This window comes from Lichtheimia ornata (genome assembly GCF_029851405.1).
Source record: "Lichtheimia ornata isolate CBS 291.66 chromosome Unknown scaffold00008, whole genome shotgun sequence".
Taxonomy (NCBI): domain Eukaryota; kingdom Fungi; phylum Mucoromycota; class Mucoromycetes; order Mucorales; family Lichtheimiaceae; genus Lichtheimia; species Lichtheimia ornata.
This window is the reverse complement of record NW_026695328.1, coordinates 229,257-251,474: the sequence shown is the minus strand read 5'-3', so window position 1 is coordinate 251,474 and position 22,218 is coordinate 229,257. Positions and strand designations below refer to the sequence as shown.

Below are 22,218 nucleotides of genomic sequence, written 5' to 3'. Positions count from 1 at the left end.
ACGTAATTGTCCCGAAGCCAAATCTTAACCTTAGTAACATTAAAGACGTCCCTCTGCATCTTTTGCTCCTTGCCAGGGTCCAGTTACTTCACAATGAAACAGCATCTCACTATATAGCATCACGCTTCAAAACATGGTGGCGCTGCCCGTATGAACTTACAAGGAAAAAAAGTGTTTTTGTTGGGAGCACGGGTTTATCATCATATCTAGTGAAAGCTCACTGATCAAGCTCTGCCGTTAATCCCAGATTCTCGGTAATGTCGCCACCAAGCAGTCAAACTGGATCCGGGGTCGATCTCCTTCTCGATGACGACGACCGTAATATTTTGGTTAGTTGGCAGACATTTCTGAACGAAATCCCCCATACAGCAGCGTTGGCCGAGCTCATTGTTCCATTAAAAACCGCATACAAGTCAGGTGCTTGGAGATATAGGCACGTTTATGTTTCACTCATAAGCCGTGCTTGATGGAGCCGTTTTCCCAGTGGATGTGTCGGTCGCATTAACGGAAAGATTGAAGAGCCGAGGAAAACCGCATCGTAGGTTATATCAGATTAATGTCCCTGACAGTCAGTTACACAAATGAATGACGAGATGATGATTGCTTCTAAGAATGCGGTAACAGCATATCCACAATGGTGTCAAGGTATGCATCACATTTGCATGTAGAAGAAAGTCGAGCTGCATAAACCAATTTGTATATGTGAAAAGATACATATACATATTGACCGAGTCACTCATCCTGAAACTCGATGGAGGGATCTCTTCACTTTTTCTCTTCTCAAGCTCATCCCACTTCCCACTCCTCCTTATTGTATCACAAAAGCCATGTACTTCTTACATGACCGATAACCGGACCACCTTTATTATTCCATCTTCGAAGCAATAGTATGTAATCCACAAGCTAGCAAACTCCAACAAGTGTGTAATAAATAAACAATTCTCTTTTTCATCTAGCTCTCTTGCTACTGTACATTGCCACCACCATCGTCGTAGTCGTCCTCCGTCATCATTCCTACTCGTACTCGTCACCAGTCGTCAATCTCATCCGTCACACCAACATCCAAAAATACACAATATGAAAAGAATGGGATCTTGCAGACTTCCTTTTGAATCTCGTTGTCGTCATCATTGTCATTGTTGTAGATGGGGTGATCATCGTAATCGTCATTGTTGTGAATGTGGTAACCATCGTAATCGTCGTCTCTGCAAATAAGAAAGCGGGCAAGTTAGACCATCTGGTACCGGAATGATGACGATTTGGTATATCGTTAGGCGATCCTCTCCAAGGAAGAAAACAAATCAGAAGGAATTCACAAACCAAATCACCACCTTACGAGCAACGTCGGGCGATCCCTTGTTCTTGAGAAAGCACTGCACGAATCACGCAAGGCCAGTTCGATCCATGGCAAGGAAGGACACCACTTACGTAGAGTCCAGGCTCATAGTTGTTCTCGTTCATCCTATCCAAAGAAAGAATACTCCCCAATCCTTCTAATCATTTTCCCACCTCATGAAAAGAAATCCTCAAGGGAAAGAACGAGCCTATCACGAGAAGAGCGTGTTGGTTCAACACATTCACGGCCGAGCCATTGCAAATCCCCTTTTACCTCAACACGGTGACCATGCTCTTCCAACAACCCATCGTCATCGACCCATCCTCAACTCAAACGCAGGCCTATAGAGCCCTGGACGCGTTCCAAGAAGCTTTTCTAGCACACTTGGCTAGTGCAGAGCGACGCAGCGGCCACTTGATACTGGCTGGGACTTGAGCCCAAAGAGATGATGATGATGCCCCAAGTTGCATTGCCTGACCAAAGAAACCTATTCAATTCATTATTAGCACACACACAATAAACACCCTTTTCATTGTTTGTTTCCTTGTAATTGCCTTTTCCATATATACAAAGACCCGTTGTTGTTGGTTACTGGAAACCGAAAACCATGGTGTAGTATAGTTGAGCCGAAACAAAACGCCAAACCAGCCAACGTCTTGAAACCAAACTTGCCCTCTATACAAGCTGACGCGTCAATGGAACCAATTCGACTGCAACATTGGACTTTGAATGTACCTGTTGACACCAAGCGTAGAGCGGGAATAGCAACGAGCAAAAGGAAGCAACAATATCGCCATGGCAACAACCAACCAACCACCATGCTCCATTCCTCAGCACTTGGACACACTCGCTCCCTGACAATGCATGTTCAGAACTACATTAACACCTCACAGCCAACAAGAGCACTTTTTTTGATCGAGATGTCGTGAATGGAATAAGGAAAGGTGGGGGAAAAAGAAGAGAAAGCGTTCTCTCAAGTCGTGGAGCTGCTGTCCCGCAAGTTTAAATCCGCCTACTGCTATTACACTGAGGCCACTCAATGACCCCACACACACCATCCACCCATCATGATCATCACCCTCACGATAGACAATAGGTACACGTAATTAAAAGAAATGATCCTCACGTATAGCAAAAGGGTGTGTGCCATTTTACACTTACATGATAATAATGATGATCCAACAACAGTCATGTCATCTCGAATCAAGAAAGTTCAATGATGGGAATGATGGGCTGGAGCAAGACAATCGTTCATATGTATTTGATTGGACAACAAAGGTGAATGGGAGGAATGGGCTATTAGCTGGCAGTTTACAAATAACTTCGCAAAATGGTTCTTGTGAAATTGGATTATACTTCTGTGTTTGAGCGTTTTTCAGTCAAATCCTCTCGGATCAAGAAAGTTGAATGATGGACATGCTGGGCTGGAGCAGGACAATCGTTCGTATGCATTGGATTGGACAACAATGGAGAATGGGAGGACTAAGGTTATTAGCTGGCATTTTGAACTATTCCTAAATAGTGTACAAGAATCATGCATCGCTTGTGCTGAATGACTCAAGTTACACAAACACGCCCTCTGCATCTTTTGCTCTATTATAGTCATACTACTTTACATTAAACAAAGACCACTCTTCATATAGCATCACGCTTACAAACCTAAAGACGCCTGTATCTCCAAACTTTACAATGAAACGTGGGGTTTTTATTAGAGCAATGGGCTCGGCTTGGCCAACTGCACCTTGGGTGCCAGTTTCACGATCAAGCTTGCCAATCCCAGATTTCGCAATGTCGCCACCAGCCAAACTGGATCTGGTGGTCGACCTCTCCTCTTCGACGACGACGACCAAAAAATATTTTTTGGGCTAGTTGCGACATTGAACGTGAAACTTTCACACAAGGTGCTGTTGGCCAAACCGAGCCCATTGCTCTATTCAAAACCCCCCGTTTCATTGTAAAGTTTGGAGATACAGACACCTTTATGTTTGTAAGCGTAATGCTATATGAAGAGTGGTCTTTGTCATTGTCAAGTAGCTGGACCCTGGCAGAGCAAAAGATGCAGAAGGACCTCTTTGGGTAACTCAGCTAAAAAGTCAGGACTTCAGGGACAATGCATGACAGGTACGCAACCCTCACTTTTATGTCATACATTGGCAGCTAATAGCCACTTTTGTGCATTCCCAACTTTTGTGCATTCTATTGTAGGTGGACAATGCCCCTGCTCCAGACATTCATTTCCATGATTAAAGTAAGTTGATCCGAGCTGATTTGGTTGAGTTACGCTCACACAAGATTACATCGGTTGAGCTACATCGAGCGTGCTTTATGTCCAGAGTGATGTAATCTCTCTTTGGCCGCAGCTCAGTCAAATCAGCTCGGATCAACCTACTTTAATCATGGAAATGAATGTCTAGAGCGGGGCATCGTTCCCATGCAGTGGATCTCGCAACAATGATGATTGGATAAAAGTGGCCGTCAGCTAGCAATACATGCCTGTTCTTAGATGATCCATAAAGTAATTATACATTGACCCTTTCATTCATGCAAACGTAGCTGTGTTACACAACACGACCCTCTGCATCTTTTGCTCTGCCAGGGTCCAGCTACTTGGCAATGAACAAAGACCACTTCTCATATAGCATCACGCTTACAAACATAAAGGTGCCTGTATCTCCAAACTTTACAATGAAATGTGGGGTTTTTATTAGACCAATGGGCTCGGCTTGGTCAACAGCACCTTGTGTGAAAGTTTCGCGTTCAATGTCGCAAACAGCCCAAAAAATATTTTTTTGGTCGTCGTCGAAAGAGGTTGACCCCCGGATCCAGTTTGGCTGGTAGCGACATTGCGAAATCTGGGATTGGCCACGATGAACTTCATACTTTGACACAAGATTCCTTTGACCCCGACGAGCGCGTTGGTCTATTAAAGAGCCCACGTTTGATTGTAAAGTTTAGAGATACAGGCACCTTTATGTTTTACATATGCTGTAAGAGTGATGCTATATGAAGAGTGGTCTTTGTTTAATGTAAAGTAGTATGACTATAATAGAGCAAAAGATGCAGAGGGCGTGTTTGCGTAAATTGAGTCATTCAGCACAGGCGATGCATGATTCTTGTACACTATTTAGGAACAGTTCAAAATGCCAGTTAATAACCTTAGTCCTCCCATTCTCCATAGTTGTCCAATCCAATGCATACGAACGATTGTCCTGCTCTAGCCCATTGTCTCCATCCTTCAACTTTCTCGATTCGATGGGATTTGGGTGAGCAATGCACACACAAAGAAACATCATCCAACACAAAGAAGTCTACTTAATTTCCAGCTCTTCCGCTCCACGCTTCTTGTCTCTTCCTCCCATTCTCAACTGTTCGTTCATTCAAGTGCTGCCACCATCTCTAAACGATTGTCCTGCTTCAGCTCATCATGTCGATCCTGCGATTGTCTTGATCCCAACGACTTCGACTGAATGGCACGTTGATGGCGTGTGCACCCCGCTTACAACACCCGCGTTCCTTGACACTTCACCTTCTCTTGTGCGATCCTCGACGACAATCAAACGTAACAGCGTTCATCCAGCAGTTTCAAACAGCAAGATCGTTACTTCATTGTCTCAAACAGTTCACAACCTTGTCACTTTGGTACAACATACGTTCTTGCACACTCCTTTTCCCGATCAAACGTAACTGCAGTCGTTGTCAACAAGGTCTTGTCTTTGTCTCAGACGACGTTCTCTACTTGCAATCCTTTTTACGTGAACAGCAGACAGCCGTTATTGAGAAGCAGCTTTATTTACGTGTATCAACTTGCTTTGGTACATATGGATTCCAATGGATGATGCCATATCAGCCATCGACTATACTGCACCATACGAGCATTCTTCTCTTGATTGAGCTGCGATAGACAATGACTAAGGAAGTGGTTGACCCAACAGCCGGATGGAAAAGGAAGCATGCCAGCAAACGATTCTTTCTATCAACATGTTGGACTTGCAATGATTATGAATGGATGGATGGATGCAGCCAAGCACGGTGATAGGTGACCCTCAAATGTCGCTAGCAGGAAGGATGGATCATGTTACATGTATACGGGTGAGGATGATGATGGATTGAATGGCATGGATCAGAGAGCTTCGATCTTTGACGAAAGGCGGATATCCCAATATGGATGATATTGGGATATCGGAATCAAGGCACGCACAACAATTAGTTTGCAATGATGGATGAAGATGCTTGTGACGGCGGCAATCAAGGATACAATGATACAACAACGACAGCCGCTGATTCTGTGTGATCGACTTGGTTGGTTTGTGGAATGAAATGGAGGAAGGATTTCGAAGATAGAGAGCGAGATTGGATCATCTACATCATAGTATCGTGATACCCTGTTCCTTTGTCACATTGCATTCGTTGAAGCTTCTTTGTTCGTACGCTGATAGACGATAGGCAGTGGCATTTCTCAGCGGGCTGTATAGGTTTAAATAGACGCGCTTGTTTTCAAATACAATAAACCCATAGTAATGGTACCCAACAATAGCCCCTCGCGCTTGATTGTAAAACTGTGAGATATTGACGTCTTTATTTCTACTATGCTTCAATCGTGATGCTAAATGGAAGATGTCTTTGTTTATTGTGAAGTAGCTAAAGATGCAGGACGACTTGTTTGTGCAGCTTAAGCCAAGAGTGTCGAATCTCTTGTGTCGATGCCATCTTGATAAGCATGTCCATATACATGAGTTCTTTGTATCAGCATTTGAGTATTGAAGGTGTGGTACATCCTTTTGATCCAACATAGCTTGGTAAACAGTAATGGATCAACATGCACGTATATAGAAGGTGCAGTGGTACATGGCGTCGCTGTTGTTAGCTGCACGTCCCTCCGCATCGGCGTCGGCACTTTAGTTTCGTGCCACAATAGGAAGCGTCAGTTGCATGATTGCCATGACAACACAATTTTACTTCCCCTTCTACTTGCCCACATGTACAAGAAAAAACGGCATCTTTAGGCAGAGATTAGCCTGTAAAACGCGCGACGCGAAACGCGCTGAGTATAAAAGGAAATTGGACGAAAAAGCGCGAAAAAAAGCACGTAAAAAAAACCACGCTGGGATTCAAAAATTTGCGCGTTTGAAAGAGCGCTCTTTTTCTTTTAAAACAAAGCCGTTTTCCTCTGAGGCGCAGTATCCTCCTTTCTCTTGCCCGGTAAGTTTTCTATTGTTCATTCATATCTTGGCACTGTGTACTCATGTAAGTTCGTTTTAGAACGAGTTGATTGGAGTGGCCTGCACAGGGGGTGTTTTTCCTTAGCCTTTGCCGCGTAACAAAGCGAGGTTTTTTCCCCCTTCTTCGTTACCCCTCCGCCTGAATGTATTCATGTTGCGCTGGTCGTGTTCATGGATGCTCTTGGGTCGTAGCATGACTTGATGTTATCCGCTAAGCGTGTTCTGGTCATTGTTGCAGGAGTGGAGTATGTATATGCCTTGCTCCTTGTGAGGTTGGCATGAGAGTTCCTTTACCTCGCAGTTGACAGGGTGTAAGGTTACGCTAGCGCTACAGACGTGAAGCGGTTCCCCTTCTGCAATGAGGAAAGATGAGGCGTCGTCTGTTGGAGTGTTGCGTTATACCAGCAGTTCTGACCGCCGACCAAAATATGAAAATGATAATAGTAGTATTAGAAGGTGGTAGTAGTATTAGAAGGAGTCTCCCTTTCCCATATACGTAGTAATAGATCACCCACTTGCCCTTGTTTACTATAATGAAGATAGCATCCTCTTGTATGCCAATAAATCAATCCTGCACTTGTTCTTATTACAATGTATACGTTTATTGTTATCATTGCATGCATGTATCACGACGATCTATGTCTATCTTGGTGACCTATGGAAAGGCATTGTGTATGGTATCATGGCAACCAATAAAGAAGTTGAAGGGAACGGGTGTTAACGATCCTGTTGACACGATGAGCAAACGAGCATTCAACCTCACCACACCTCTCGAACAAGATTGCTAACGTGCTTCTCAAGGACACAAGAACAAGAAAAGTGAGGAATGGGAGTACACAATCAAGGTTGCAAGGATCTTCTTGACTTGGTGGTAGCACCGATCAGCAGCACGTTTGACCGTTGAAGCTCGTGAATGCTGTCAAAAAACATAGTGGCACAGGATAGCTGGTTGTTTGTATGGCAGCAAGTGTGAAGATGATGGTTGCAACGTAGCTAGAAGGACACGTTATTTCTTATCCCTTGGACCTTGCTAGTTTATTCCCTTCTTGCTTACTGGTTGATCAATGTACTACAAACGAAATAGAAGTGGGTTCATAATTGGTCTTGTAAGACGAAGCATATGCCTTTTCTGATACAATAAAGAGTTGGTCGACCTCAACAGAAAGTGATCCTCCATTGAGTTTCAGGATGAGTGAGAGGCCAAATCAACAATATAGGTCTGTGTGCCTTGAATTGATTGGGTTTACGCAAATTGGTTTAAGCAGCTCGACCCTTACGTCCCAATGTGATATGGAACCATTGCTTGTCATATACATGATACCTTAATACATTTTGTTTATTGGATGTTGTTTACATACTTTCCTACAGTGTGCAGGGGTAAAAGTGGGCGATAACAACTTCTCGTGTGCTGCAGGCGTGAGTATTGCTGTTATCACCAAAGGAAGGAAGGGCAATAAATGTTTGCTACATGATGAGCTGATTGATGTTGGGGTATAGTACCTTCACAAGTGACATGTGTCAGAAGAGCCTTGGTGTGATTAAACACCCATACACCATCATAAATCAGGATCAGAGATAAACAATGTGGCAAGGCCCATCATCATCAAACAGCATCGGCTATACCGAATCACTTGCTGTGCTCAAATCCCATAAAGACGTTGCTTGTGTGAGTGTAATTTTTAGCAATACTACATCAACCAATTCCCTCAACGTCTTTATCACCTACTTTTACTCTCACCAGTAACGCGTGCATAAACGCCCATATGCTGCTGTTGTCGCTGTACATCGTAAGCGTGATCCATGACGCATGCCATTTGAATAGCATAGGTTATTTCAATAAACATAAGGTTCAAAAGCTGCTAGTCATAATGAACGAGGAGTCAAAACGAGAGTTAAAGTCGTATATAGTCAAAAAGTAAAGGAGCAAATGTAAATCCACTTTACACGTGTAACATGGTCGTGTGTAACATCGAGCTTCTTATTCAACAACACCCGACATTCATTGGCTACAAAGTATTTTGGCACTTGTGTTGTTGTCATTGTTGGCGGTAAATCTCTGAGAGCGAGGAGGATGGCTTTGGGATAGACACAAGCACTACTACGGTGAACGATACTCAGTGGCATTCCCGCCCATTCTTGTTTTTATGCATCATCATTTGCTTCGTTCCTCTTCTCTTCTCCTTAAAACTTGTGTACCTTTGTGGCAAATAAATCAGCACCATTCAACAAACAAAGATGCGTTCTTTGTATATGTGAACGATGAATATGGATAGATCATTCTAGACATAATCAAAGAGGAGGCGTATCCGTAACAAAAGTAGTAGTACACGGCTATCAACAATGTCATGGTTTCCCTCTATAGCGTGTTCATGCCGGTTGAAAGATAATGCTGGTATTCAATCCGCTGAATTGGTACCGCTCTATTATTATGTAATCGGGAGGAGTATAGTGGATGAATATCCTTCCTTCGGTTATTGACTAGTAGTAAAGGTAAATGAAGAAGGATCACCTGTATCATGATTTGATACACAAAGAGGTATTGGTGGATGTGATGTTATACTATACTTTTGCTGATAGGGAAAAGATACCACCCAGTGTTGTCGGAATCAGTCTAAATGAGCTAGTCGAATGAATGGCGATCCTTGATTCCTATTTTGTAACTGTTTTTGATCTCATTCTCTTTTTCTTTTTTCCTTCTTGTCACCCAACTACTTTATCTTTTACATACACTCTTTTCCTCCACAACAACCCCCTTTACCCCTTTTGTGAAAAGCTCCCCTTGGAAAGGCAGCAGCAACAAAAACAGCAGCAGCAACAACAGCAGCAGCATTTTCACCCCCCTTCTCTTTATTTTACTTGTATCAAACTAATAATCGCCCTTGTTTACTCCACACACATATATACACTCTCTTTCCCGCCTTCAACAACATGTTGTTCAGCACACGAGTCCAGGTCATTTCGGTTATCCTAGCAAGCTGTGTCCTCTTTTACTTTTTGGCCTTGTCATCGAGCCGGACATGCACTGAAGAAAGCAGCAGCAGCAGTAGTTTAAGTCTTATGAATGGTCATTTCCACAGCAGTGGACCTCATCGATTTCAGTATTACGACATGGACAAGTTGAATGCGACCAACCATGAACAGCACAATGAACACGTGTTGATTCTGACACCGCTTAAAGACTCTGCACACCTTATCGAACGCTACTTTGACAGCGTGAACCGACTGACGTATCCACATCACCTCATATCACTTGGATTTCTTGTGAGCGATTCTTCAGATGGGACGATTGAAAAGTTACAGGATCACGCTCGATGGATATCATCGCAACAGTCGTCATGGCAACAATTTCATCGAATCAGTATTTATCAAAAGGATTTCGACTTTGATCTCCCCAATACGGAAGAACGACATGCATTTGGTGTACAAGTCGAACGCCGAAAGATCATGGCCAAAAGTCGCAACACATTGTTATCAGCTGCATTGTCAGAGGAAACATCATGGGTATTATGGCTCGATGGCGATGTGCTTGAATATCCATCTACCATGTTACAAGAGTTGATTGCATTGGATAAGGATGTCTTGGTTCCCAATTGTTGGTGGCATTCTTACAATGAAGAAGGTGGATATGACAAGAACAATTGGCAGGAAACACCTGAAAGTCTCGAGTTTCAAAAGACGTTGGAGGAAGAGGATGTATTGGTGGAAGGTAATAAGAATGAATGATATAACCAAGTGTTGAGTATACTCAATGGTATTATAGGATACCCGGAATTGGAGACACATCGAAAGTTGTTGATTGATATGCGATTTGAAAATGAGCAAACGGAGCTCTTTCATACCGTGCCACTGGATGCAGTAGGTGGTACATGCACTTTGGTCAAGGCGGCAGTTCATCGAGAAGGAGCCATATTTCCTACATTTCCATTCCAGCATCAAGTGGAGACAGAGGGATTTGCCAAGATGGCCAAGGCATTGGGTTACCAAATCTGGGGACTCCCCAACTATCTGGTGTATCATATTATCTAATAACAAAGCATCATCATCATCATCATCAACATCATTGCTCTGTGTTTGAATATTGCGTGTGGGTGTGTGCGTGCGTGTGTGTGCGTTCTTTCTCATGCTGGGTGCACAAAGCGCCACCTTACAAGTCTGCTGGTGTGTGTGCATGTGTTGATGATTGCATCTCTTTCCTGTTTACTTTACTTTTCCCACATGCCATCCTAAATGACCAAGAATCGTCCTCCATCTCGACTCTTTTCGTGGTTATCACAATGGACTCGTCGATATAGCAGTAGTGATGATTCACCTTCTTGCGACGATACATCATCACCCTCTTCTTATTCACAACCACCACAACCACAACCACAAGTAACAAGCACTGAACCTATTAATGTACCACGTCCTTCGATTACGTTATCAGTGGCTGGTACCATCGATACTTGTTTTTATTCGACTTCCTCCTTCCATTCTTCTACCAACAATCCTTCATGTTCCAGTAGTCCACGACGTGCATCGGCCATGAATGAAATATGGAAAGGCAACGAAGACCCGCTGATCACTACAACAGCGACGAATGGCCATCATGCAGCAGCAGCAACAACTGTTTCATTGGGAGCCAGCTATCCTGAGAAGCGATTATCGTTTCATCATCATCATCATCATCATCCTCATCATACCAGCATGTCTGTATCACCTTGTTCACCACCAGCATCTGTACATCGACCTTCATCCGTATTTTCATTACCTCCACCCAATACTACTACGACTCGTACCAATCGAGATGACGTTAGACCTCCTCGTTTGTCATATGACATGGATGTTGTGCTTTCACCCACATTACTATCCAACAACAACAACAACAACAACCATCATTATCAACATCATCATAGCATGACTCCATCCACTACTACTCACCATAAACAAGAGGATGTGGTCGAGGAAAAACCCAAGAAGATCAAGATCAAGGATTCATCATGGCCACGCGCTGATCGCATGATTATCCGCCAAGAATTAGTGCGTCTTGCTTTAGATGGGTAAGGGGAGGAGACGATGTAAACATTGCATTACTATGACCATACACTCACCACAGCCACAACAGGTTGTTTTATAGTCCTGTGAATCTCTCGGACCCCTCCAAAGAAAGAAAGATCTTGCATATTGGGTAAGCCACCACCATAACAACAAAAAGCAGAAACTTTAAAATGCAATGCACTCACATGTGATGATGACTATCAAAAGCTGCGGTGATGGATCATGGTGTATGGACATGGCAAAGAAATACAAGCATTGTTGGGTATTAGGCATGGATGAACGTGATGTATTGGATCGACACAAGACGATGCCCAGCAACTTTCGCTTCATACGTGTACAACATGACATGTTGACTGACCTCAAACGCTTGTCCGAGGATCAATTTGACTTCATCTATGGGCGATTTCTCATCTTTTCATTACCACCCGATCTCTATCGTGATATTGTGCAAGAGTGTTGGCGGCTCTGTCGTCCTTCAGGTTACGTAGAAATGATGGAATTGGATATGCGTATCTATGGGAACCCACATATTGGTCCAATGACCCAAGAATTGAATGCACAAGGTATGTATGACATGCTAGCGTTTTTTTTATTATGTGACACCAATGATTTTATTGTATACGTATGTAGTCATTCATTTGATGGAACGGAGATCCCTTGATCCACATTTCGCACAACATTTACAAGATGTCTTTTTCTTCCATGAGCTTGTGGAACAGATGCATCAACAGCATGGTTACGCCTATCATGCCAAGCATACATCACTTCCTCTTGGGGTATGGGGTGGTCGCATTGGCGTCATGTTCAGAGACGATTTACATGATATGATTGAAATGATCCATATACGCGAACAACAACGAAAACGTCGACCATCACCACGACCACGACAGCGGTCCTCATCCTCGTCTTATTTTACCTATATCGATCATTCGGCTTATACTCAAGATGATGATGATGATGATGACTATGATGATGATGATACAAGCGACTTTGTGGATGACTATGATCCTTGGACCGATCAACGATTACGAGCAACATTGGAACAAATGGATGAAGAGCTTGAGATGCATTGGGCGTTTATGAATTTGCATCATGCTTATGCACAAAAGTTGTGAAGGGGGGTTTGGGCTGGTTGTTCTACCTTTGTATATATATATATATTGCTCTCTTTTGTACATGATAATTGCAATCCGAACCATTTTACTCATCACCTGATTTCATCCCGGACAATCGGAGTATGCACATGTTGTTATCTCTCTCTCTTTTTACATGACACGACGACACGACATGTTGAATTAGCCATTCTTTCTCTTTCCCTTTTTCAATACGATGCTCTTGACTCGTCCATGTTTACTACAACGCGCTCGATTACTATTACGTCTACGTGCACGTCAATCCTGTGTACGACTTTATGGAAGCTCTCGAAAACGCAGTTGGTTTGACCGGTTTCTTACACCCAAAGAAGAACAAGAGCTTTATTTCAACATCACTTCGACATTTCGCGACTATTTACAAAAGCAATCGACCAAGAGTGCCAAATCGTATTCCAACATTATCGAACAAGTCATTTTGACAGGGCATACAGCACCAGCCACCACGATCCCTTTCCATCGACTCAATGCCATCAAGCAACAACTCGATGACCCCTCCACGACGGTGAGCGAGCTGGAGTCATTGTGGCGTGAGATGAATAAAGGCCAAGTCAGCAGTGTGGCCATGTACAATCGATTGATACGAGCCTTTATACGATGCGATGCATTATCCACAGCTGAAAAGGTGTTTCAACAACTCAAACTCATGCCAACAACACGCACGTTCACGTACCTTATTGATGCGCATGTCAAGGCAGGCAACGTGGATAAAGCACGCATGTACGTCGAGCGTATGCAATATCTAGACCAGGTGCGTCCTCGTCATCCTTTCGATTACAGTGTCATGCTACGCTATTATATCCAGGCGGAGGAACCTCATGCAGTCGATCTCTTATGGAACGATCTTCAACACCATGTGGATACCATTAAACCGGGATGGAGTCTTTATGCGTACTACATGGATTGGTTGGTGACACGTGGTCAATTCAAAGCACTCGAACGTCTCATTTCTTCATCATCACAATTGCCATCGACCCCTCCTCCACGTCAAATGCTTCCAGTCCTTGATCGTATCATCAACACACTCCTCACTTCATCCTCGGCGAACGAACAGACATTGGGACAAGCATTAAGAAGAAGGATTAATGATAGTATTGATACCACGTCAAGTAAATCATAACGCATTTGATTTGTACATATGTATAAACGATGATAACTATGACTACTACAATTTGGATTCTTGGGAGGTATGGGATACACTGGCATTGGTAAAATGATCATCCAGCAAAGCATTGTAACGTTCGGGTTGTTCTTCGGGGATGGCATGACCACTACCTTTGAATAATTCAAAGCGAGGATTCAACACCTTTTTCAAATGATACGAGTATTGGGGACGGACAAGGTTATCCCAAGTGCCTGTAATCACCATGACAGGAAGTCCACTTGATTTGATCTTTAAAAGTCGATCATCCGAGAAGGAGTGGCCTAAACATGCTGCTGTTTGCGCAATGTTGCCCCTGAGAGGTTGTAATCGAGAACGAGCGACATGGCTGATGAAGTTTGCTGTGGCCATTTCTCGGTTGGTATCATATTTCTCGGCATGATCGGGATGTTCAGGCTTTTGGCTCAACCACGTTTCAGGATAAACGAGTTCCATGGCTGCCTTCAACTTGTCACGTGGATTACGGTAGAATAGCACAATCTTGGAGAGTGAAGAGATGGCGGTCCACTGATGTATGATAAGTTAGGATGAATACGTCGGCGATAATAAACATGACGAAGGGACGACGCTTACAGTGGGAATGTTGCGTTTAGCGGTGGTACTTGTCAAGGTCAAGGATTGGAATCGGGCTGGGGCAGCATCTACCATTTCGAGTGATATCATACCACCCATTGAGATACCCACCAAATGCACTCGTCTTGTCCATCCCAAGTGATCCAATAAGATTAATGCGTCCTTGGCCATTTGTGATGTCCTGTTTCGGAATAACATGTGAAAAAAGGGCCTCTTTGTATTCCCCAAAATAGGTGATTTTGCGCTGACACAAACTTACGAGTAGATGCCAAGTGGGGAATCTACATACACAATGACATATATAATTCAGCATGTTTTGGTCTAGGTTGAGTAGAGAAGAACAATAAAGAACCGTACCTGAATGGCCCATGCCGCGATTATCGAAAATGACCACCGAGTACTTGCCAGAACGTGCAAGATAATCCACCTACAACAATAACGGCAACGTCAATCTTTTGAATCCATAAAGGGGGGGAGTGCAGGTATGAAAACTTGCCTGGAAGTCCCATGCACTGCATGGTGTACTCAATCCTACACGTTTTCGCAAAGGTCAATGGTCGTCATGGCAATGGCACGCAATCGTGTTTCTTTTTACCCATGACAAGCAACACAAGTTCTGGCCCATCGCCATGGAGTTCGTAGTATATGTTTACAGGTCCACGTTCACGGTGAGGAGAGACGTCAACATGACCTTTTTCGCGTAGTGTAGTAGAATGCATCAGAATAAACTAAAGGAAAGGAAAAAAAGACTCGCATGAACAATGGTACCTGATATAAAAAAGCGCGCGTTACACAGGTGACGTTCCCTTTATTTTGCTTTGTGGGGTTGTGTATGTGTGTGCGATCACTTACCAGTGGTGAGAGTATCCATGGATGTGCGGATTCATCATCGTCATATGACGTTTGCAATTGAATGGGGGCATGATTCACATAAAAAAAGCCCACCCATAGGCAAATCATTCGAGAGGAGATGGTGGTGCTGTCAAATTGTAATTGTAGTAATAGCATCTTGTAACACATTACAAAGACGATATCCATCTCGTACTCCTCTATCGCTGTTATATAACACAAGACATGAGACACCGCTTGTACATTGCAACATGGCGTGTTCCCCTTTATCCACGTGGCAAAGTATGCCTCGGTATGTACGCATCATACATGTTCTTTATATACAACAATGAATTAAGGGTGTCGAGTTGTCTTACAAAGAATGAGGACTTTTAAAGCATGACCGAGCTTGGATCAAAGGGCCTGCATAGAGAGAGAGAAAGAGCAAGGGACAAATGGTGCAGCAGCAGGTGTGACGCGTGTCTCCCTTTCTTTTATTTTCATCATGATGATGCATTGGGGCAGGCCGGCATAAAAGAACAAGAATGTGTGTGTGTATGGCTGTTGTTATTACTCATTGCTTCTTGGATGCTTGTTGTTGTGTTGGATGATTGACCGATGATGACGAAGATGAAGATGCATTATTGATAGGAGCTTGGTGAAGTGGATGGTAATTTGATAATTCCTTCTTTTCTTGATCCTTGTTGCCATCGTTAATGGAACGTGGTAAAGAGCAACTTGAACCTTCAGGAGCACTATGCAATGATGCTGCCATACGGCCTGTGAGATGTTGCGTTTGATCTGTGGATAAATGATGGCCGAATCGTTTCATAATGCTATTCATGTAAAAAGGTGATGCATCATTCTGGAGAACCGGGGGCATGGTGATGGTTGTTCAAGAACAAGCAAAAGGGAAAGAAAGCAAAACAGTAGGGTCGGGAGTGAAAGAAAGCTATATAAAACAAGATATGCATGATAATCCACCTAACAGACTAGTCTACATTGGGTGGTTATCGATAGCAACGGCATTGTCATTATCATTTTTTATCACCCATTGCTTGTTCCATTCTATACATACATGACACGCTTTTGATGGCATGAGCCACAACCCTCTTTGATCCTCCAAACAGCATCATTTTCTGCTACATCCACACACACACAACCACACACCTCCTCCTCCTTTTTTTCTTATTTGCATTTGGATCATCATCATCATCATCGTGCTATTGACCGACACCTGCCGATTCATTCCATTTCATGATTAATTGTTTAGCAGTTGGCTCATTACGCAATTTAAATGTACCATGCATCATTCATAGGTGGGCACTGAAAAAGACATTGTGTTGTGAGTGTGTGGGAAAACCATGGTTCCAATGACTTGCCCTTGTTGACCGTGACGAGGAAAGAAATGATCATTTGACCTTTTTGTTTGAAATGTGCTGCTGCAGCATCGTTGCCACCACCCCTGAATATGTAACAACACGCATTTGCTAGAAAATTATTTCGAGTCTATGGCCTACTTGACGACTTGACTTGCTTAAAAGCTAAACTATGATGGCTTACCTACTACTGCTAGGCGTACGTACATGGCCATTTCTCTTATTGGACCCCCCCCAACCAACTTGGTTTTCAGCTGATTGAGTCATCAGTCCCAGTGTCTCAGTAGCTGCTGTGAGCCCCCATACACCTTACGAAAAAAAGCTTTCCAGTCCGTGAAAATATAGGTGTCATGTGCGCCTTTTATCCACAAGCTTCGGGTTAAGACGTTATCGTAATGTAGCTGCATGCTTGTAATCTTGATAATGTTACTTCCATAGGCATCACTTTTTTAAACCATGCTCATGGTAATCCCTGTGTGGCACTACAGTACTGCCACCTACGCACATACATACTTTGGCTATAGCATATAGTCACATGTTATCGGCTCAAGTAGCCAACTGTGCGAAAGGTATGCATGTGTAGATTATCCACTTCCATTCTTGGTCTCATTTTCTGTGCACTTGCCACTCATCAGAAAATAAGTATGGCTCCAAAGTTGAAACAAGAGAGGAAGATTTTATGTGTAACTCCATGTTGCAGGATTGTTGTTGTCACACCATGCCAATATCTTTTCGCTGTGGCCACTGCGTCACACACACCCTGAGTATGTCACCAGGCCTGTCATCATGCCATGGCAACGCGGATACTTAAAAGTGCAACGATTTAATTAATGGCAAGTTCGAAGCCAGCTTTGTTGTCGCTATCCACCATCACCACGAGAGCAGCAATAGCAGTAGCAGTAGTATAGTCGCCCATATCCCGTTTAGGCTTGATTGAGGATGATCGTGTTGTCGACTACACTGCATACTACTACTGGATTGACGATGGTGTCGCTTGATAGGATGCCATCATCCTCCGCCTGTCTCCATGGTTACATGAAAGTACAGCATGTATGATGCAGGAACATTTATGTGCATATGTATTCTTCCCATGACAAACCACAGGATGATTCACTTGCCACACATACCTCGTCGTCGCCTTTGTGAATGAGTAAATGATTAACTATGCTGCATGCAGTGGCAAGTACATAATGACCAGGTCATTCAATCAAATCTTAACGATATCCACGCATAAGGAGAATATCCGATCGGACGTTGTGCTCTACTAAAAAGGGGTATTTTAGGAGACTCGTTGATTTAGAAAAGAAAAGGTCTCTTTCTTTTTTTAACGAGAAGCATGAAACTCTCTTTTCCTCTTTTACCTAGCTTTAATCATAATCCCAAAGGCAAGACAACGGCCATATCCCTTGTATTTGCTATTTTGTTTGTCACGACGACGACGAATGCCATCACAACGACAAAAGACAATGATGCCATTATTACCTACAACATTCAAGACCAGCTGAATCATCGAGCATTTGGCATTAGAGATGAAGATGGTGCCGACTTTGATGGTCAAGGGCATTATTTTTTGCAAAAGAACACATCATCCACCATGTCAATAGATGCCATCTCATTCAAATCCTTCATTGGAGATTCAAAAGACAACATGGTAGCCAAGGGCCAAACGCTTGCATTGGATGATGATGCCGACAACAACAACAACAACACCGCTTTGGGAGCACTTTATCTCCTTACCTCTGCAAGCTTTGGACCTACGACGCCGAGTAAAGTACGAGTGCTATACAAGGATAATACACATAGCGATGTTCGAATCAGTGTACCAGATTGGCAGGCCCAACACCTGCATCAATTACGCTATTTGAAGCAGCGATTCCCGATCAGTGCAAGTGACACGCGTGATGGCGCATTGTATGCATTACCGGTCTTTGTGGATCCAAGGAAAAGCGTTCGCTCTATTACATTACCCGCGGACGATCATTTACACGTGTTTGCCATGACAGGCTACCGGTCATCATCATCATCATCATCCAATCTCAAGGTTTTTGCTGCACGTTCGGCAGGATGGGCTTCCAATAACCAAGCCATTGTCGAAGTGCTGGTACATAATATCAGTCCCAAGTATCAGGGACCAGTTGACATTAGTATCAATGATCACGAGAAAAGTGCAACGTTAAAACAATTGGCTCCAGGACACATGACTACTGTCAGGGGTGTCATTACCACCACCACAAGTAGCAAGATGGATGTTACCATAGCATTAGGTGATTGTTGTCAAGAGACCTTCACATTGGATTTTGGTTCACCAAGGTATGTACATGTGCATAACGACATACATTGGGTGTGTGTAAAAGAGATACTTACACAACACATGACTACTATTGCTGTAGCCAAGTCAACCAGCATCAAGCACCAGAATGGCTTCAAAATGCAAAATTTGGTATCTTCATCCATTGGGGTCTCTACTCGGTACCTGCATGGGCACCTGTGGGCAAGGAATACAGCGAATGGTATTGGTGGCAAATGAATCATGAAAACGATCCCACGTACGCATACCACAACAAGACCTATGGAGCTGACTTTGCCTATGACGACTTTATCAATTCAACTCAACTCGCTTCGCATTTGGACCCTCGTGCATGGCTTGATCTCGTGGATGCAGCACATGCACGTTATTTCGTGTTCACCACCAAACATCACGATGGCTTTGCCTTGTGGGATACCAAGGTCACGGATCGATCCTTTGTCAAAATGGGGCCTAAACGAGATATTGTCAAGGACTTGATGACAACAGCTGCAAGTTCATATCCACATTTAAAGCGAGGTCTTTATTGTATGTTGATATCCTGTGTAGTGATGTTGTATACATGGACTCATTTTACAACTTTATAGTTTCTCTCCCCGAGTGGTATCATCCACAATACAAGGATGATTCTCTTGGATGGCATGGTCCACCCATGAACCCATATACCCAAAAGGAGATTCCTTATACCGGCTATCGCAAGATTGATGACTTTGTCCATGAATTGCAAGTGCCACAGGCAAAAGAACTTTTGCAACAGCATCAACCCGATATTTTTTGGTGCGATATTGGAGGCATTCATGATTCGCTTGAATGGCAAAAGGAATACTTTTCGGCTGCTGCCAGTCGTGGTCAACAGGTGGCAGTGAATGACAGGTGCGGGGATGGTTCAGCTTCTGATTTCACCACCGTCGAGTACAAAACGGTGGACACAGCCCCTGATCGGTTCTGGGAAGCTACTCGTGGTATCGATCCTTATTCTTTTGGCTATAATCAAGCAACACCCAAAGACAAGTATGCTACAACGGAAGAACTTATCAAGGAACTCATCACCACAGTGGCTCGAGGAGGCAACTTTCTTCTCAACATGGGCCCTGATGCTTCGGGCAAAGTGCTTGAACCCATGAATACACGTTTACGCGAGATGGGTGAATGGCTTGATCGTTATGAAGCTCAAGAGGCTATTTTCAACACAACCACCTTTTGGGCAGCTCCTGATGGCGTGGATGATATGGATGATGGCCATCGATTGTATTTCACTGTGGCCGATACTGCCTTTTACATCTTCACTCTTGAAAAACCTTCGACCACCACCCTTGTGATCGATGCACCTATACCCATTCACCCAACGCTGGGTAAAGTATCTTGTGCAGGGCAGCAAATCTCTTGGTCATTGGATGATCAGGGACGACTCGTACTTGAAATATCAGATCATGTGATTAATGCAAGCCAATATGCCTGGATCTTTAAAGTAACCAACCCCAATTAGCATATAGAACTTGTCAACAACGTCTTGTATTGTATATATATAAAATAAGATTATCTTTTATTTTCATGTGGGGATGTTCATGCAGTTGTTACATTACACAGTATATCAGCCACTGATGGTTCCGAGAGCGGCATTCCTTTCGGCTACAATCTATTTTACTACTTGACACCACCACCACTGCATCGCGCCATGTCTAGCAAAGCGCCCTTGTCAACCCTCCAACGATTAAGACTCATTTACAAGACCAGCCGTTTCCCTTGGAAGAAGCACATTATGGTGGGCTGGGATCTCGACGGGAATGAATACTGGGAAATGCCCAACCCAAACAACCCTGGTAATCACAATGGTGGTGCAACCATGACGTTTTGCCGATCCAATTGAATAACAGAGCAACCATAGGAGGACGCTGGAAACGGTGGGTACAGCTCAAGGAGCATGATGGGGATGTGGGTCTGTTTGAAGAAAACAAGTTGCCAGGTTAGATAATGCGAACGCGTCCTATTTGCTATGGCAACTCACACTCTCTTTTTTTGGGGCATAGTACAATGGCAAGCATGGTTACGCCATACTCGATTTGAAGCACCACGTATCCAAGAATTGGTTCAAGAACAAAGAAGATTAGCTATATTACGAGAACGAGTACGCAAACTCGAGATAGCCGAAAGGGAAGAGAAATTGCGACTCGCCAACAAGCAACACCAAGAGCCGGCAGCAGCAGCAGCAGCAGCACAAGAACAAAAGGAAAAGGTAATTGGATAAAGAAAAGTGGATAGAATGCATCATCTCATGCTTGGACATTACTTTCTTTTATAGGAATTACCGGCATTTAAGAAGGGTAAGCTATCATCCTCAAGGAGGAGAAGAAGAGGAGGGGCGATGGAAAACTAAATCATTTATATCAATAGGATCTCCAGAAGGTGGTGATGAACCCGAACCATGGACACCTAGTGCACCTGCTAGACGTGGATAATACATAATAAAAGCATGGATGGGGTGTGTTGTATACTAGTATGTAGCTGACTCTCATGTGTGTGTGTGTGTGTGTGAGTGAGTGTGTATTGGATGAGATTGACGTCACCGGCAAATCTGGGTTGAGAGTTCAAGTTGGGTTTGTAGGTATTGTGTGTGTGTATCGTCTTGTAGTATCTTTTTGTTTGTTCTTCACCATGTTGCGCACCGTGTTGAGAAGATCGGTTCGCTTGTACAGCACCACCACCAACAGCACCAGCTTGCGAGTCTCAGCCAAGGAAGTCGCTCCTGCCGTCGCTCAATCTCCCAATCGTGCCACCACCTGGAGTGAAAACCAACGTGCCAAACATGTCGCCATGTCCGGTCCTCGCTTCGAACAAATGAACTTGGAGGCTCAGGTAGATTGAAGATTTTCTCCTTCCAACACCTAATCCTGGACGAGTGTCATGCTGACCCCATTCACTGTTTTAGCCCAACTCCATGGCCGCCATTGACTTGATTGCTGAAGAGCCTGTCCGCATGTCCACCAAGCGCGTTGTTGCTTGTGATGGTGGTAAGATATTTATATACATAGTATGAGGATCCAAGCTGATTGAATGTTACATAGGCGGTGGTCCTCTTGGTCATCCCAAGGTTTATATCAATTTGGATAAGCCTGGTGCTCACCCTTGTGGCTACTGTAAGTGGTTTCATTGTCCTTATTATCAAACATTTTGCTCACATTGGGTACGTTATAGGTGGTGTCCGTTTCCAATTGGAACATCATCATTAGACTG

The 22,218-nt window shown here is 43.7% G+C and overlaps 8 protein-coding genes across 8 annotated transcripts; 6 read left to right on the top strand and 2 right to left on the bottom strand.

Annotated features, from left to right (window-relative positions):
• Positions 1-9,483: 9,483 nt before the first annotated feature.
• On the top strand, positions 9,484-10,581 carry O0I10_002722 (uncharacterized protein; the record flags this gene model as incomplete). The annotated part of the gene is made up of 2 exons (XM_058482802.1): positions 9,484-10,261; positions 10,316-10,581. The coding sequence occupies 2 exons, from the start codon at positions 9,484-9,486 to the stop codon at positions 10,579-10,581; spliced, it is 1,044 nt and encodes a 347-aa protein (XP_058346369.1).
• A 201-nt stretch (positions 10,582-10,782) lies between these two features.
• O0I10_002721 (uncharacterized protein) lies at positions 10,783-12,704 on the top strand (the record flags this gene model as incomplete). The annotated part of the gene is made up of 4 exons (XM_058482801.1): positions 10,783-11,591; positions 11,657-11,719; positions 11,797-12,152; positions 12,220-12,704. The coding sequence occupies 4 exons, from the start codon at positions 10,783-10,785 to the stop codon at positions 12,702-12,704; spliced, it is 1,713 nt and encodes a 570-aa protein (XP_058346368.1).
• Positions 12,705-12,918: 214 nt separating this feature from the next.
• O0I10_002720 (uncharacterized protein) lies at positions 12,919-13,860 on the top strand (the record flags this gene model as incomplete). Its single annotated transcript, XM_058482800.1, has 1 exon — positions 12,919-13,860. The coding sequence occupies one exon, from the start codon at positions 12,919-12,921 to the stop codon at positions 13,858-13,860; it is 942 nt and encodes a 313-aa protein (XP_058346367.1).
• Positions 13,861-13,905: 45 nt separating this feature from the next.
• O0I10_002719 (uncharacterized protein) lies at positions 13,906-15,194 on the bottom strand (the record flags this gene model as incomplete). Its single annotated transcript, XM_058482799.1, has 6 exons — positions 13,906-14,409; positions 14,476-14,656; positions 14,735-14,756; positions 14,833-14,902; positions 14,972-15,006; positions 15,071-15,194. 6 exons carry the CDS (start codon positions 15,192-15,194, stop codon positions 13,906-13,908), a joined length of 936 nt encoding a protein of 311 aa, XP_058346366.1.
• A 683-nt stretch (positions 15,195-15,877) lies between these two features.
• Positions 15,878-16,186, bottom strand: O0I10_002718 (uncharacterized protein; the record flags this gene model as incomplete). The annotated part of the gene is made up of 1 exon (XM_058482798.1): positions 15,878-16,186. One exon carries the CDS (start codon positions 16,184-16,186, stop codon positions 15,878-15,880), a length of 309 nt encoding a protein of 102 aa, XP_058346365.1.
• A 1,832-nt stretch (positions 16,187-18,018) lies between these two features.
• On the top strand, positions 18,019-20,473 carry O0I10_002717 (uncharacterized protein; the record flags this gene model as incomplete). Its single annotated transcript, XM_058482797.1, has 3 exons — positions 18,019-18,992; positions 19,073-19,515; positions 19,575-20,473. 3 exons carry the CDS (start codon positions 18,019-18,021, stop codon positions 20,471-20,473), a joined length of 2,316 nt encoding a protein of 771 aa, XP_058346364.1.
• A 189-nt stretch (positions 20,474-20,662) lies between these two features.
• O0I10_002716 (uncharacterized protein) lies at positions 20,663-21,443 on the top strand (the record flags this gene model as incomplete). Its single annotated transcript, XM_058482796.1, has 5 exons — positions 20,663-20,807; positions 20,873-20,950; positions 21,015-21,220; positions 21,287-21,308; positions 21,379-21,443. 5 exons carry the CDS (start codon positions 20,663-20,665, stop codon positions 21,441-21,443), a joined length of 516 nt encoding a protein of 171 aa, XP_058346363.1.
• Positions 21,444-21,639: 196 nt separating this feature from the next.
• Positions 21,640-22,214, top strand: O0I10_002715 (uncharacterized protein; the record flags this gene model as incomplete). The annotated part of the gene is made up of 4 exons (XM_058482795.1): positions 21,640-21,840; positions 21,914-21,995; positions 22,050-22,121; positions 22,180-22,214. 4 exons carry the CDS (start codon positions 21,640-21,642, stop codon positions 22,212-22,214), a joined length of 390 nt encoding a protein of 129 aa, XP_058346362.1.
• Positions 22,215-22,218: the final 4 nt, after the last annotated feature.